Here is a 14,315-nt window from a genome sequence, read left to right on the forward strand (position 1 = left end):
ACAGCAGGTATACATCTACTCAGAGGCCACGGTCGGCACGCCACAACACACACAGCAGGTATACATCTACTCAGAGGCCACGGTCGGCACGCCACAACACACACAGGTATACATCTACTCAGAGGCCACGGTCGGCACGCCACAACACACTCAGGTATACATCTACTCAGAGGCCACGGTCGGCACGCCACAACACACACAGGTATACATCTACTCAGAGGCCACGGTCGGCACGCCACAACACACAGCAGGTATACATCTACTCAGAGGCCACGGTCTGCAGTGCACGCCACAACACACACAGGTATACATCTACTCAGAGGCCACGGTCGGCACGCCACAACACACTCAGGTATACATCTACTCAGAGGCCACGGTCGGCACGCCACAACACACACAGCAGGTATACATCTACTCAGAGGCCACGGTCGGCACGCCACAACACACACAGCAGGTATACATCTACTCAGAGGCCACGGTCGGCACGCCACAACACACACAGGTATACATCTACTCAGAGGCCACGGTCGGCACGCCACAACACACTCAGGTATACATCTACTCAGAGGCCACGGTCGGCACGCCACAACACACACAGGTATACATCTACTCAGAGGCCACGGTCGGCACGCCACAACACACACAGGTATACATCTACTCAGAGGCCACGGTCGGCACGCCACAACACACTCAGGTATACATCTACTCAGAGGCCACGGTCGGCACGCCACAACACACACAGGTATACATCTACTCAGAGGCCACGGTCGGCACGCCACAACACACACAGGTATACATCTACTCAGAGGCCACGGTCGGCACGCCACAACACACACAGGTATACATCTACTCAGAGGCCACGGTCGGCACGCCACAACACACACAGGTATACATCTACTCAGAGGCCACGGTCGGCACGCCACAACACACTCAGGTATACATCTACTCAGAGGCCACGGTCGGCACGCCACAACACACACAGGTATACATCTACTCAGAGGCCACGGTCGGCACGCCACAACACACACAGGTATACATCTACTCAGAGGCCACGGTCGGCACGCCACAACACACGCAGGTATAGTAGACCAGTGGTTCCCAAACCTTTTCATGCCAAGGACCCCCAAATTGACACTAATTAGCCCCACAGACCCCCATTTGAAAAGACCCCTCATAAGAGAAGATTTTTACGGCTCTAGCAGTGATTCTCAACCCGTTTCATTTCAAGGACGTACCCCAGTTTGACATGCATTAGTCTACAGAACAAAATATTACATTTCACTTTGTATCACAGGTATGTGCTTCGTTCAAACGTTCGGGAATTGCAGGGACTTTTTTGAAACTGTTAACTTTTAAATTTGACACCGGAAAGTCACAGCAGCACGAAGGCTTGTTTTGTTTTTGTTTATACAGCCTCGTTTTCAGCTATTTGTCTTTTAGTTAGGGAAAGTTAGTCAAATGTGTGACCAATCTGCAAAATAAATCCTATAGCTTTCTTCACAAAGCGGTGTTCATAAAAGGTGTCTACTCTCAATTTGTTCCAACCCAAACTCCCTTGGGAAACTTTGTGACAGCTGCTGAAAGTTGGGGTACCGTTAACAACCTATATGCAGTAAAATATTAACACATTTTCATTCTGCTTTAAGTAGCATGTGACGGGTCAAAACATAGATTTTTTTCATGATTCTGAATCCATTGCAATAATTTGTTTTGCACAAAAAACACTCCTAAAAATGACGACTCGTCACATTTGTGATGATTAAATGTTGTAAAGTTTGCCTGCATATAGGTTATGCATGGTACCCCAACTTTCAGCAGAATGAAAATGTGTTAATATTTTACTGCATATAGGTTGTTAATGGTACCCCAACTTTCAGCATCTGTCACAAAGTGGGTTGGAACCAGTAGACATCTTTATGAACATGTTTGTGAAGAAAGCTATTGGTAAGCATTTATTTTGAAGATTGGTCACAAATTTGGCAAACTTAACCTAAGTATTTGTGATAGTGTTGTTGTTGTTGGTATTTTGTTGATCTTTCTGTTCATTGTCATAATAAAAATCACACCCGTGTGAACTGAGTGGTGCAACAGCGCCACTTTTGCCCCTACTGCTACTCATAGTCACACACATAGGTTAACACACACATAGGTTAACAGTTTAACACAGACATTGCTGTTCCTTGGAGTGGTTGCACCACTCAAAAACCTCTCCCTTCTCTCCTTCTTTACTGCAGAGTTCAACTCCTGACCCAGAGTCCTGCCGAACCCACCAGTCCCTTGTACCGAGTGCCTGCATAGACGCACAAAGCGCGCCAGCGGACGGCCGGCCATCACCCGCCACGCTCGCCGAGCAGCAGGGTGACGAGCCAGCGGACACCGGCTATGAGGTCATGAACAGCATCGGCCCGCGGGGAGGTGACGCCACCACCTCTTCAGAGTCACCCTATAAGCCCCCCGTGCTGGTCCTCAAAGACCCCAGTGCCCCTGCGTTGGGGGGCACGGTCAACCTCATCCTCAGCTTCGGACACTCTGGGGACAGCCGCGTGGAGGTGTTAGAGTCTCCTCCCATGATGGAGGAGGCAGCCGAGGAGAGCTCTGAACCTGTCCACAGGGTGAGGGATGCATATCGTTACCTTTTATGCACTCTGGACTATTTTGGGCTTTTAACTTTGTGTGTTTAATTTAATGTTTCCCAAAATAAGTGAAAATAGCAGCTCTACAAGCATGCAATCTGATGTCACGATGCGTGAGCTTGAAGATTTGCTATATACACTATGGCCAATATATCTCTGCTGTCGAGAGGAAACCTCATGACTCCAAAATGTTAATTTTTCAGGAAAATGAAAAATATACATTTTTCAGGAAATAAAGAAAACCTTATATTTTCAAGACAAAGCAATACAGCCTCATCAAAGTTGGTGTTGTAACTTTATATATTGTCAATTACTTTCATGAGAGGGGGATAGGTGGTGGAGTTAGTTGCTTTAGCAGACATGTTGAGGGTCCAATGGAGTTGGAGGTTTTGTCCAAAGCACTTTTTACTACTTTCCATTGGTTAAATATTTTCGAAACACACAGACGTAAAGGGTGTTCAACAAGGAGGCAGGCAGACTTTCCAACGTTGAAGCTCTGGGTCCTAGTGGTAGGAGGAGGGACTACAGGCGGACCCGTGGATTCATGACCGGGAAACCCCGTGCAGCTGGGCTTTAACGTTGAGCGCTCGGTTGCCCTACGTCACTCAGGACCTCAAAGTTGAGGTCCGGGGAGGGACTTCCGGCAGTCTTCCGGGTGCTTCAAAACGCCACTGAGCAACTTCCACTGACATGAATAGCTGGGGGTGCGGAGCTTCGCGCCAGTTCAGTCTCTATTATATATATACTCTATGGTGTTCAATAGCACTGATTTATGCAAAAAAGAAAAATCAAAAATGGAGTTATGAGATTTCCTCCTGACAGCAACAATTATGTATGATGAAGTATAGGGTGGTTAAATTGGCTAATGCTGTGGACAACTGGACAACACTCTCACTTCTCACCTCAGGACTGAAAGTGACATCTATCCATCTTCGCTTGTTGTTCCTGATGGAATGGCAAACAGAATAACTTATTTTTATAATTGCTCCTTTTCCGCAGTGACTATAAGCCTCTCTCTTTGCTAGCCTCGTGCATTTCCCACTGTCTTGGCTCTTCATTTCTGCCTCTTTCCCATTTTCTTCCCATAGCCCACTGTGTCTCAATCTTCTGCCTGTAAAAGCTTTTGGAGGCGCTGCCAGGGGCTTTTGGAAAATACTTTGGGTAGTTTAAAGCGAAAGAGAAAGATTTATCGGCAGAGTACAGACGAGGTAACGTTGTGTGGCGTGAGTTATAGTGCTGCATGCTGCATCTCTATGAGTATAGAGTGATGAGTTGCATGCTGGGTGTTGAAGTTTTTTCTTACAGTGTGGGGTGGGGTGGGGTGGTGGGGGCATGCTTTACTAACTCCTGCCACTGGCTAGATCCATGGTCTCCGTGAGAGAGTTACCTTTAGCATTTACATTCAAAATCATATCAAACCTTTGTGTTGATATGTTAATTTCTTCAAGTTGAGAGTGGTTCAAAATCACTTATTTTAAATTGGTTTGGCATAATCTGCCATACAACCCAAGGCTGGCACCACACAGGGGGAATTACATAAGGCTTAACAACCCAGTAAAAGGCTAAAAGCTAATAAAACTCCCCTTCAAAAGAGAGGTAATGGCACTGAACATGTATATTTGTATATTTTGGACTTGTTAAGAGTTATTCTGAAGGCTAACTCAAGAAATGACATTTCTTGAGTTATTATTATTATTGTACTTTCAACATTGTCTTCATGTAAACGTACTTAGATTCATTTTCCCTTAAAGACTCAATGGGAAAACATTACTTTCCACACCAACATTGCACCTTGACCTCAACCTATAGGCCACATTCAACCTGGAATCACTACTGAGTGGGCAAGTTTCAAACATTTAAAAAAACGTTATGATTTCACTTTTTGAAAGTTTGAAAAAAAATAGCTGATGTACAATGCAACACATTATGAGCTCATAGATTGGCTCTTCTTGCTATTGTACCATGAAGTATATATAGGGCTTGAGTGGTTAAGAGGAGACAGAAGCGTTTCAAATTGAAAGGTAGTGACGACATATAGGCACAGTCTGCCTGCTGTGAACATGGACAGAAGCTCTCTCTTCTTGTGTCATTTTGCTGCGGGGCCTGATGTAAGGCGGCTGTTGTTTGTCTCTCCATGATGTGACCTCAACGCTCACTTCCCGTGAAAGTTGCGCTCCAAAAATGTCTCACAGCAGGCCGGGGGCCTGGATCATGGTAACACAGCCTCGGTCATTAGACAGAGAACTGTTGCTGAACTTTCAAGACAGGCCCCCAGACTGCATGCTATGATTTATAGTCTGGGGCTGCCACGGCAACATGAGATTAGTCACAGAGTTGAAAGGTCAAGCCATTACAGCTGCATATGACGGCATGTTCAACCACATATGATTCTGATTAAGTCCTGCAAGAGAAAGACTACTATTGCAACCGTGTCTATTCCTCTAATTGCTTTCGTCTTTTGTGTTCTTTAGTACATTCACTGACTGCTGACTGTCATTCTTTAATTTTTTTTCCAAGAAAAGCCTGTACATTGTGTGCTAGGTGTGTGATTTGCTTGTGTAGGAACCGAGAGCTGATGTGTCATGTGTGTCACTGGAAGGTAGCCGATTGTCGTAGTCATTTCTGATCTTGTGTCATTATTCATCTGTAGCACATGTGAAAGGAAAACCAAGAAGCCTTTGTTTTTACTGAGGCCTGCAGGGGCTTGGGGCCTGCAGTCTCTCTGGGCTTAAGCATCTGCAATAAAGCTCTCGCCGTTCAATTGAAATAAGATGTCACACCCACACACGTCGACTAATGCCTCTTTCCTCTCCTTTCTATAGGTAAGTACCTATTTGCACGTCACGGATAACAACAACATGGCTCTGACCCCTGTATATGAGAGTATCACGCTTCCCCGCCAGACCGCCCGCCCCGCTTCCTCAGCCTCGGCCTCCTCATCTCTGTCCCGGTTCTCCCCTTCGCCGCCTTCCTCGCCGCCAAACGCGTCCCAGGCTGCGCCCGCCACCGCCGTGGCCTCCCACTCCCTGCCGCGGAGCGGCAGCAGTTGCATCTTCAGCAGCCTGAAGAGAATGGGCAAGAAGCGCAAGTGGAAAAGAGTGGAGGAGTGCGGCGGCGACGTGGCGGCGCGACACTGCGCCTGCGAGCCGATCGTGTATGACACACGAACGTGGCCACTCAAGGAGGGCAGGAGCAGAAAGAAGAACGCCGCGGAGGCGAGTGCGGATGCTGGGGGCGGAGTAGAACTCACGGCTTATATGAAGAATCCACTACTGAAGGACATTGATGTGGAGTGCTCGGGAGAGGACAGCATCACCCCGTACGCGGTGTCTGAGGGCCCGGCCGTCGTGCCCTCCACGGGCCAGGTAAGGAGCCACTGCAGACTCCTCTCTTTGGGCTCTGTTCTGAGCTTCGACCTGCCCAAGGACGTGAGTCTAATCCCCAGCATCCAGGACATCATCACTATAGCTCACCCGGAGGCCAAGAAAGGCGGCGTCACTCATCAGAGACAATCGGTATTGAGTTCGTTCAAACGGACCCGTCCGCCTGCTCCCAACACGCGGAGCAGCCCAGCAGCGGTCAGTGTCGACGTGGCGAAAAGCCTTCCCGAATCACACGCCCGGGTGGTTGTTGTGAAAGATCTGCCTCGTGTGGACACAGGGCTCCGCTCACCGACACCTCCTCCTTCCCTAGAGGAGGACGAGGATCAGGCCGTACCTGGCGACAACCTATCCGAGCTCAGCTGCTCCGGCATCGTCAGTTTGCACGTGGAAAGAGATCATGAGTGGGACTGTCGTGCAGGGTACGATGGGAGGGAACAGAGCGGTCGACCGTCCCGAGCATGTGGAGGCAGCCCTCTACATGTGGCCCGAACCCGCTGTTGCACTAAGAGCGCACATCATCACGACTGCCTCAGTGTACACACGCTCGTTAAAGACCTAAACGGACACCAGTATCACCAGAGCGTTGGACTACAGAGTGCACACGAGGAGAGCACCGGCCTTCAGCTCTCACAGGGTCCGAGCCAACAGGCCTCTCACATGGTGGTGAACCTCAAGTCGACAATGAGCATCAGCGTTCGAGAGGACTCCGTGGACTCCGGGGTGTCCAGCTCTGGCAGCTTCAAGCTGTGCACCGAGGCTCCGTGCGTGGACAACCCCCAACCCAGGGCAGTGGTCGGGAGGCTCGTGTCCCTGGAAGTAGGGGGGATAGTAGCGGAGCGCTCGAAGGCGAGGACGAACAGTGTGCCACCGTCGTTCGCCCGATCTCCAGATTCAGCAGAGGCGGCGGCGGAAGCGGAGCCCATCCACCCAGACCACCAGCAGTTTGAGGAGGTGGAGGAAGAGCTGGAGGACATCTGGAACCGCACCAACAGCTACAGGCAGAGCATCTGCTCGGACATCATGTATCAGCCCCACCCGGAGGAGGTTGCGACGCGACCAGAGCAGCCCAACGACGCCGCCACCCCCTCCTCCTCCGGCTCCCCGGGGGCGTCGCCCAGGGCCCAAACGGTGCTCTACCGGAACCTGATCACGGCCTCGGCACCCAACCTGCTGGTAGCCCAGTTTAAGCTGCCGTCCTCCGTCCAGAACCTGCTGGCTCATGACGAAGAGCAGAGTCCAAAAGACCAAAGGCGCCCTCTTCTTCTGGCCAAGGGAGACAGGAGGTCCTGGGCAGCCTTTCCCAACAGCGCCGACCAACCCTGCAAGGCTTCTTCTTCCTCTGTCGTGAACGAGACGGCGTCTGACCCCGTGAAGCTGCCAAATATCGAAGATAATGAAAGATACATTTACCAATATAGAGAGGAGGAGGAAGAGGAGGAGGAGGAGGAGGCAAAGGAGGTGGGGGTGGAGGTGGAGAAGCCTACAGGCTGTTGGAAGGTGAGGTTTACGTTTGATACACTCTGTCGTCGCACCATATTTTATTCCACCTCACTTGTCATGAGACATTTTTATAGTAAGTATATCATGAAGTACACAGTGGTAGAAAAAGTACTCCGATTTTTTACTTAAGTAAAAGTATCAATAGGCTATAGTGCAATGTAGAAATACGCTGTTACAATTTAAAAAAGTACAAAAGTATTGGCATCAAAATGTACTAAAAGTACCAAAAGTAAAAGTACTCTTTATGCATTATTTTCAAATGTATGACAATTATTTTGAAAATAGCAGATGGAGTAAAAGTACAATATTTGCCTCTGAGATGTAGTGGAGTAGAAGTAAAAGTACTGAAAACTGGAAGTAAAAAATACCACAAAATGGTACTTAAGTACAGTACTTAAGTAAATGGACTTAGTTACTTTCCACCACTGGGAGTACATTGTAACCGAAATTGCAGTGATATTCTAATCTAGACTGAATTTGGGGTCAGAGGCTTTTGTCTATACTGTCCATTATTATGAATGCAGCAGGAATCCATGAATATGACTGGTGGACATGGTGACATTGGGATGACCTTGTTGTCCTCAACAGGACCAGTCAATGAGCTTCATGCTATCAGACCACATGGGTCTGGATGGGCTCTGTCAGCAGAAAAGGATGGCCTCACAGAGCCTGGAGGATGTGGAGGAACAGTACCAACTGATGGCCACAGGGGGGCGATGTAACAGTATGGTGAGATTCCACAGAATAAGATCCATGCATTATAATTAGGGAAAATTAGTGAAATGTGTGTGTGTGGCAAAATCTGCAAAAAACAAATGCTTACCACTAGCTTTCTTCACATATGTGTTCATAAAGGTGTCTACAATCACATATAAATTTGTTCCAACCCAACTCCCTTGGGAAACTTTGTGACAGCTGCTGAAAGTTGTGGTACTATTATCAACCAATATAAGGCAAAAAAATAAATCAAAATGTCATTATACTTTAAGTAGCGGCCGAATTTAGCCCAAGGAGTATTTTCGTGCAAAACTAATACTTGGAATTGATTCAGCATCATGAAAACCCCCTAGTTTGACATGTCACATGCTACTTAAAGCATAATGATTTATTTGGATTTGGATTATATTGGTTGTTAATGGTACCCTAACTTTCAGCAGCTGTCACAAAGTTTCCCAGGGGAGTTGGTTTGGAACAAATGTATATGTTATAGTAGACACCTTTCCTTTGTGAACACATTTGTGAAGCTAGTGGTAAGCATTTTTTAGCAGATTTGCCACACATTTCGCAAATTTTCTCTAACTAATTACATGTACTCAGACCTCACTGAAATAAAATTGAAGATGAAAGCCTGGCAAATTGCTTGTTTAATGTAATACGGAGATTTCTCTGTCCAAATCGTGTGTGTCCCTACAGAATGGAAAGCCCGAGCTCCAGTCTATGGAGGGAACCCTTGAGAGGAAACAGAAGTTACAGCTTGGAGGAAAGAAAGTGAGAAGGCCTATAGCTGCTTTTCAATGTTTATGAGCAGCCAGTAGTCAGAACAGTGAGAGTTTTACAGCATTGATCTGATTTTCCCCAGGCACAATCCCGCGCCTGGAATTCCTACCATGCCGTCCTATACAGACACACCCTGTGCTTTTACCAGGATAGAAAGGACACATTAAGGGTAGGTGGGAACGGAAAGGGATTCTGACGAATGCTGAAATTGGGTAAAAACGGTCAATACTCAATAACGGTCCATTTGTGTCGTGAACCCACAGAGTTCGGTATGTGGCCTGCCGCTAAACCTCATCGGAGCCGAGTGCGCACCAGTCCCAGAGTACACCAAAAAACCCAACTGCTTCAGTTTGCGGTGAGAACACAAACAACCATAAACGCTATACTGTACAATACAATATAATACAAATAAATGTGTCAAATATAAGGTAAATGGTGCATTTATATAAATAAATCCAAGGCACTTTACATAGATTGTGCATGACATGCATTACATTCACCCATTCACGCACACATTCATACACATCATTTTATGGCAGAACTAACCATGCAAAGCACCTTTTAATGAATAAAGTCAACGGAATCAGATACAGAAGAGGTTCTGGCTATTTGGGCATCCTTGGCATCCCAGACACGTTTGAAAAGCACCAGACTGCTGCGCTGTACCTGAATTCCTTGTGTACAGCCTGTACCTGAATTTCTTGTGAATTCCTTGTTTCTGCCCTTCAGGTTGCGTGACGGTTCAGAATACCTGCTCAACGCCTGCTCACGCTTCATGATGAAGAAATGGATGTTGAAGTTACAAGCAAATGCTGGTATATAACATCAATTCTTCAATACACTGTAGTGTACTGTATATAGACGAATCCACAGAGGGGTGCCTTGGGTGTGGCCATTACTGAGATGTAGGCTGTACTGTTAACTGATTAGCTACACCTGGCCTAGGGCTTTAAGCAACTAGTCGACTATTCAACTAATCGACTAGTAAATCCACGAGTTGACCTCGTTGGTACGAGATGACTAGTTGATAAGAAGAGAAAACGTTTTTTTGTCTATGGATTTGTCTATCTAGGGGAATAATCATCTGTATGCAAAAGTAATTGATTCATTTGATAACCCTCAACAGGTTTCAGTGAAGCGGTCCCTTCAAGTGTCTTCACGTCAACGTTCCCGAGGTGCAAAGCCACAAGCACTGGCCAAGCTAAAGAGATCGTTGTCCTCACCAGAGATCACAGTCACACATTACATAATATCTCATCTTCATACACAAGTCCCTGTGGTAAGAACTGTAAGTATCCCTGTTCATTTTGCCTTTCAATCTAACAGTTACAGTAAACAATTTGCTGGAGGGGTGGGTGGAAAACCCATGCCTCTGCTTTATGACCCAGTTCATTTCTATACATTTGCACATAATAATATGAAATGTGTCCTCAATTAGCTATTAGGAGGTTGGTCACTATAGGGCGGCAGCACTAGAGTTCTCAACGGGCCTGAACATTAACCCGGCCCTAACTGGGCCCTAACTGGTCTGGCCCGAGGCCCGGCACGACTAATTGGCATACATTTTAGGACCGGCCCTAAACTGCTTAAAAAGCCCGGCCTAAAGCGTCGGGTAAGGTGGGATTTAGATAGAATTTGAGAACTCTATCACAGAATAAAATATGAAACGCCAGTCAGCACCATCTTCATAATAGATAAATACACAGAACAGACAGACAGAACAGAATTATTACTTTTGTTATTTTAAGAAAACGGCCCGGCCCTTTAAATTAGCATACATTTTGAGAACAAGATACAATTTGAGAACTCTAGGTAGCGGCTAACCGGCCACTGGTGACCTTCTGTTTCCCAAACCTCTCTCGTTTCCTTCAATGCTCCTGCCTTGCTCACTGTGTTTTTGTTGCCCTCTAGATGATGACTTCGGTAGCCTGAAGCAGACTACGACTCAGCGACTTTCCAAGGGCACCAGAGACACCAGCACTTCTTCCCCTGCTCCCTCCCCTGCGTACAGCAGTCAGGAGGACTGGCTCAGCAACAAGCGTCGGTCCCACTCATTCACCTCAGGTACATTTTCAACCACCACTGCTGCTTGGCCACTAGCTGTTCAACCAGAAGTCCCTATTTCTGGATACGTCATTATAATAGGCGAAAAAACACATTGGAACAGCATGGCTCCCATGGGGATCTTTGGACGTCAGTCGTCAATTAACTGTATCTAAGACATATGATGCCACAAATTAATTTGGGCAAGCTTTCAGCTCGATCAGAGCATCCTTCAAGGATTATTATGAAGGTTCATTATGAAATTAAAGTAGAGGTAAAAATGTCAAAAAGACTAAAGCACCCCTCGGGCGTTTGCTTCCTTCATACCTGAAAGACGCCCGAATCTGTAACCTCTTCTCCCAGCTGTGCCCATCAGCTTTGAGTGTAATCCATATATTAATCATGTACTGTATATTATTTTATTTCCAAACCACCGTATGCAAGGGGTACAATTTCTATGCAAATTGAAAGGGGTCAAAGTAACCAAAGCCTGTCCCCTGCAAAGTCTACGTTGGAGGCAGTTGGACAACTGGTCTGCTGTCGGAACCCGAACACATGCGCACGCACACAAACCGTGCCGTTTTGATTATATCACTGGGAAAAGCAAAAATAGCGGACCTACATGCTGCTATAATACAACAAAGTATAAATCAGGCTTAAGCGGTGGTTAAGTGGTCCCAGACCATGACCAACACCTTTAATATTTTATTCCAACAGCAACGTACCAGCGGATCAGGCCAGCAGCGCTGCAGGCGCCCCCTGGAGGCAGAGGGCAGGAAGTGGGCTCCAGCTACTCTGTGACTCTGGTTATAGGAGACAAGTCATCAGACAGTCCGTCCACCGGCGCTGAGCACCCCCTGCAGGCCACCGTGGGGTGGCCACAGACTGCCGTCCAGGTCCAGCAGGACTGTGGCGCTCTGAGGAGCTACGCCAGCCTGCCGCGGCCTCGCAACAAGTCCGTCTTCAAGAAATTCTTCGGGAAAAAAGACGGACACCTCTGAGCCCTGGATGAGCTCTATAAAAAGGCCTGATGTATACTTGCGTGCGGTGTTGCGCGTTGAAAATATCAGATCTACGAGCTCGCAACGCGCTGTGAGCTTGTGGGTCTAATGTTGATCAACCCGCGTATCAACCAGGAATCACGGTTTTGCAGATCATATATTTTGTAATGTGCAGTGCACAATTTCTTCTTTTTTTTTTACTATATAGACTTTTATATTTATGTTTGGCAGAGTTACCATGGTTTTATTTTTGCGTCAGGTGTTGTTGTGTTGTGTTATGTGTTTTAAGAATTCAAGGGAAATAACACTTTTTCAAGTCATCGTTACTTTCAAATAATTTACACAAGTCTGTTCACATGATTATCTTGATAGATCTCTTGAGTGTAATAAGGAATAAATTCTGCGTGTGCACTGTGGCTGTAGATTTGCCCAACAATATCACAATTCATCGGCTGTAAAGTATTTTGAAGGTTGTATTCTTATTAAATTGCCTAATTGTTTGATAAACAGTTATGAACATACCCAAATCTACCCAAAGTAGACACTCAGTTGGAAGAATAACCTCATAGTTGATAGTACGACCAGGAATTGACCATACAGGATAATACTAATTTCATTTAATGTGCAAGTTTCTCCAATTCACTTATGAAGATATTCTCACTCTAACATAATCAGCAGTTTGACACTGCTTGTGCTTATTGTTGTAATGTTGACACAATCCTTTATTGCTACTTTTAGAAAAGGATGGTCATATTCATAATTAAACAATTGAAATTGGCACCTAATATCTGTGTACGTATTATTCTGGAGTGTTTCATGTATTAATTTGTTTTTGATAAGATAATAGAATGTACACATAACAGCATGTTGTGAGCTTGTGGATCAGCATTTTGTTTTTGTGCCTATAATGACATATTGGGATGACATTGTTAAAGTGGTTAGTGGTTAGCTATAAAAAACCTTAACCTGGAGACTGGTAAGTTATCGACTGTATACTGGTGGCAGTCCTGAGACCGGCATTACATGTGGCAAGTATATTCCATGTTTAGGATTTCAATAATTGGGTCTCATCAGTACAGACAGGGCTTCCATCTTCCACAGGAATCTACCAGCTTGTTTGTCAACTTTAATAGTTGTGGTTTCCATTAAGGGGAACAGGTATACTGTAGTCTATGTTGATGAGAAAGTCATGAGGTGATGATTGTATACCTGTATTACCTGTATATCATAAAATGTATAACTGAATTGTGGTCATATGGTCAGAAGCTTTTGTATAATGTCCATTATTATGAATGCAGCAGGAATCCATGAATATGACTGGTGGACATGGTGACATTGGGGTGACCTTGTTGTCCTCAACAGGACCAGTCAATATGCTTCATGCTATCAGACCACATGGGTCTGGATGGGCTCTGTCAGCAGCAAAGGATGTGGAGGAACAGTACCAACTGTAACCACAGGAGGGCACTTTAACACTATGGTGAAATTCAATACAATTACAAACCCTTATAAATCCTTGTATTGTAAAGTATCTCACTGAAATGAAAAGATGACAGCATGCCAAATTACTTGTTTAATGGCATATGGAGATTTTGATCATGTCTCTGTCTAAATCGTGTGTGTCCCAGACTAGTCCCACTGTCCCTACAGAATGGAAAGCCTGAGCTCAGGAAGAACCCTTGAAGGGATATTGTTAGCCGCAATTTGTTGAATAGAGTTGCAACACCAACCACCAACCACAGCCGATCCAAACAGAAACGTTTGATTGATCCGATTGTATTAAACAATGCTAAATAAACACACCATACAGTTGGCGAACTTGGCGTGACTGACGGGAAATGCACGATTTCATATATAGTAAACTGAGACCAATAATACATAATACCAATAATACATCAAGTCAGATCACCATAACTCACACACACATGTCATGAGGCGTCTGTCTAGTGCCAACTCCACAAGATTCAGGCAGGTACGTTAATAACTAAAAAGTATAGAGGCTGTTACGCCAACTCTCTCTATGCCTAGATGTGTATCGATGGGGTCATGCCTATGTTCCCTCAGCCCTATGTTCCCTCAGCCCTATGTCCCCCCATTCCAAAACAGACCCTATGTTCCCTCAACCCCATGTTCCCTCAATCCAATAAGTGCAAGTGTAATAAATGTAATAGTGTAATAAGTATATTAGTGTAATAGTGTAATAAGTATAATAATGTAATAGTGTAATAAGTGTAATACAGACAGCATTTTTTCCCAAT

At 45.8% G+C, this 14,315-nt stretch overlaps 1 protein-coding gene across 5 annotated transcripts in view; it reads left to right on the top strand.

Moving 5' to 3' along the window:
- Positions 1-12,831, top strand: part of mymx (myomixer) — a gene marked incomplete at its 5' end in the record, with an annotated part of 55,831 nt that extends 43,000 nt beyond the window's left edge. For 2 of the 5 annotated variants that reach the window (XM_079511626.1, XM_079511627.1), the window contains 11 exons: positions 2,235-2,612; positions 3,722-3,841; positions 5,456-7,513; positions 8,105-8,245; positions 8,930-9,004; positions 9,096-9,182; positions 9,277-9,368; positions 9,743-9,828; positions 10,140-10,301; positions 10,925-11,077; positions 11,774-12,831. In XM_079511626.1, coding sequence (XP_079367752.1) covers positions 2,235-2,612; positions 3,722-3,841; positions 5,456-7,513; positions 8,105-8,245; positions 8,930-9,004; positions 9,096-9,182; positions 9,277-9,368; positions 9,743-9,828; positions 10,140-10,301; positions 10,925-11,077; positions 11,774-12,057 — 3,636 coding nt within the window. In that variant the 3' untranslated portion in view covers positions 12,058-12,831. The remainder of the gene's footprint in view (positions 1-2,234; positions 2,613-3,721; positions 3,842-5,455; positions 7,514-8,104; positions 8,246-8,929; positions 9,005-9,095; positions 9,183-9,276; positions 9,369-9,742; positions 9,829-10,139; positions 10,302-10,924; positions 11,078-11,773) is intronic. The other 3 variants (XM_079511628.1, XM_079511630.1, XM_079511629.1) reach the window with 3 other exon arrangements.
- Positions 12,832-14,315: the final 1,484 nt, after the last annotated feature.

Source organism: Electrona antarctica, assembly GCF_951216825.1.
Source record: "Electrona antarctica genome assembly, chromosome: 10".
Lineage (NCBI taxonomy): Eukaryota > Metazoa > Chordata > Actinopteri > Myctophiformes > Myctophidae > Electrona > Electrona antarctica.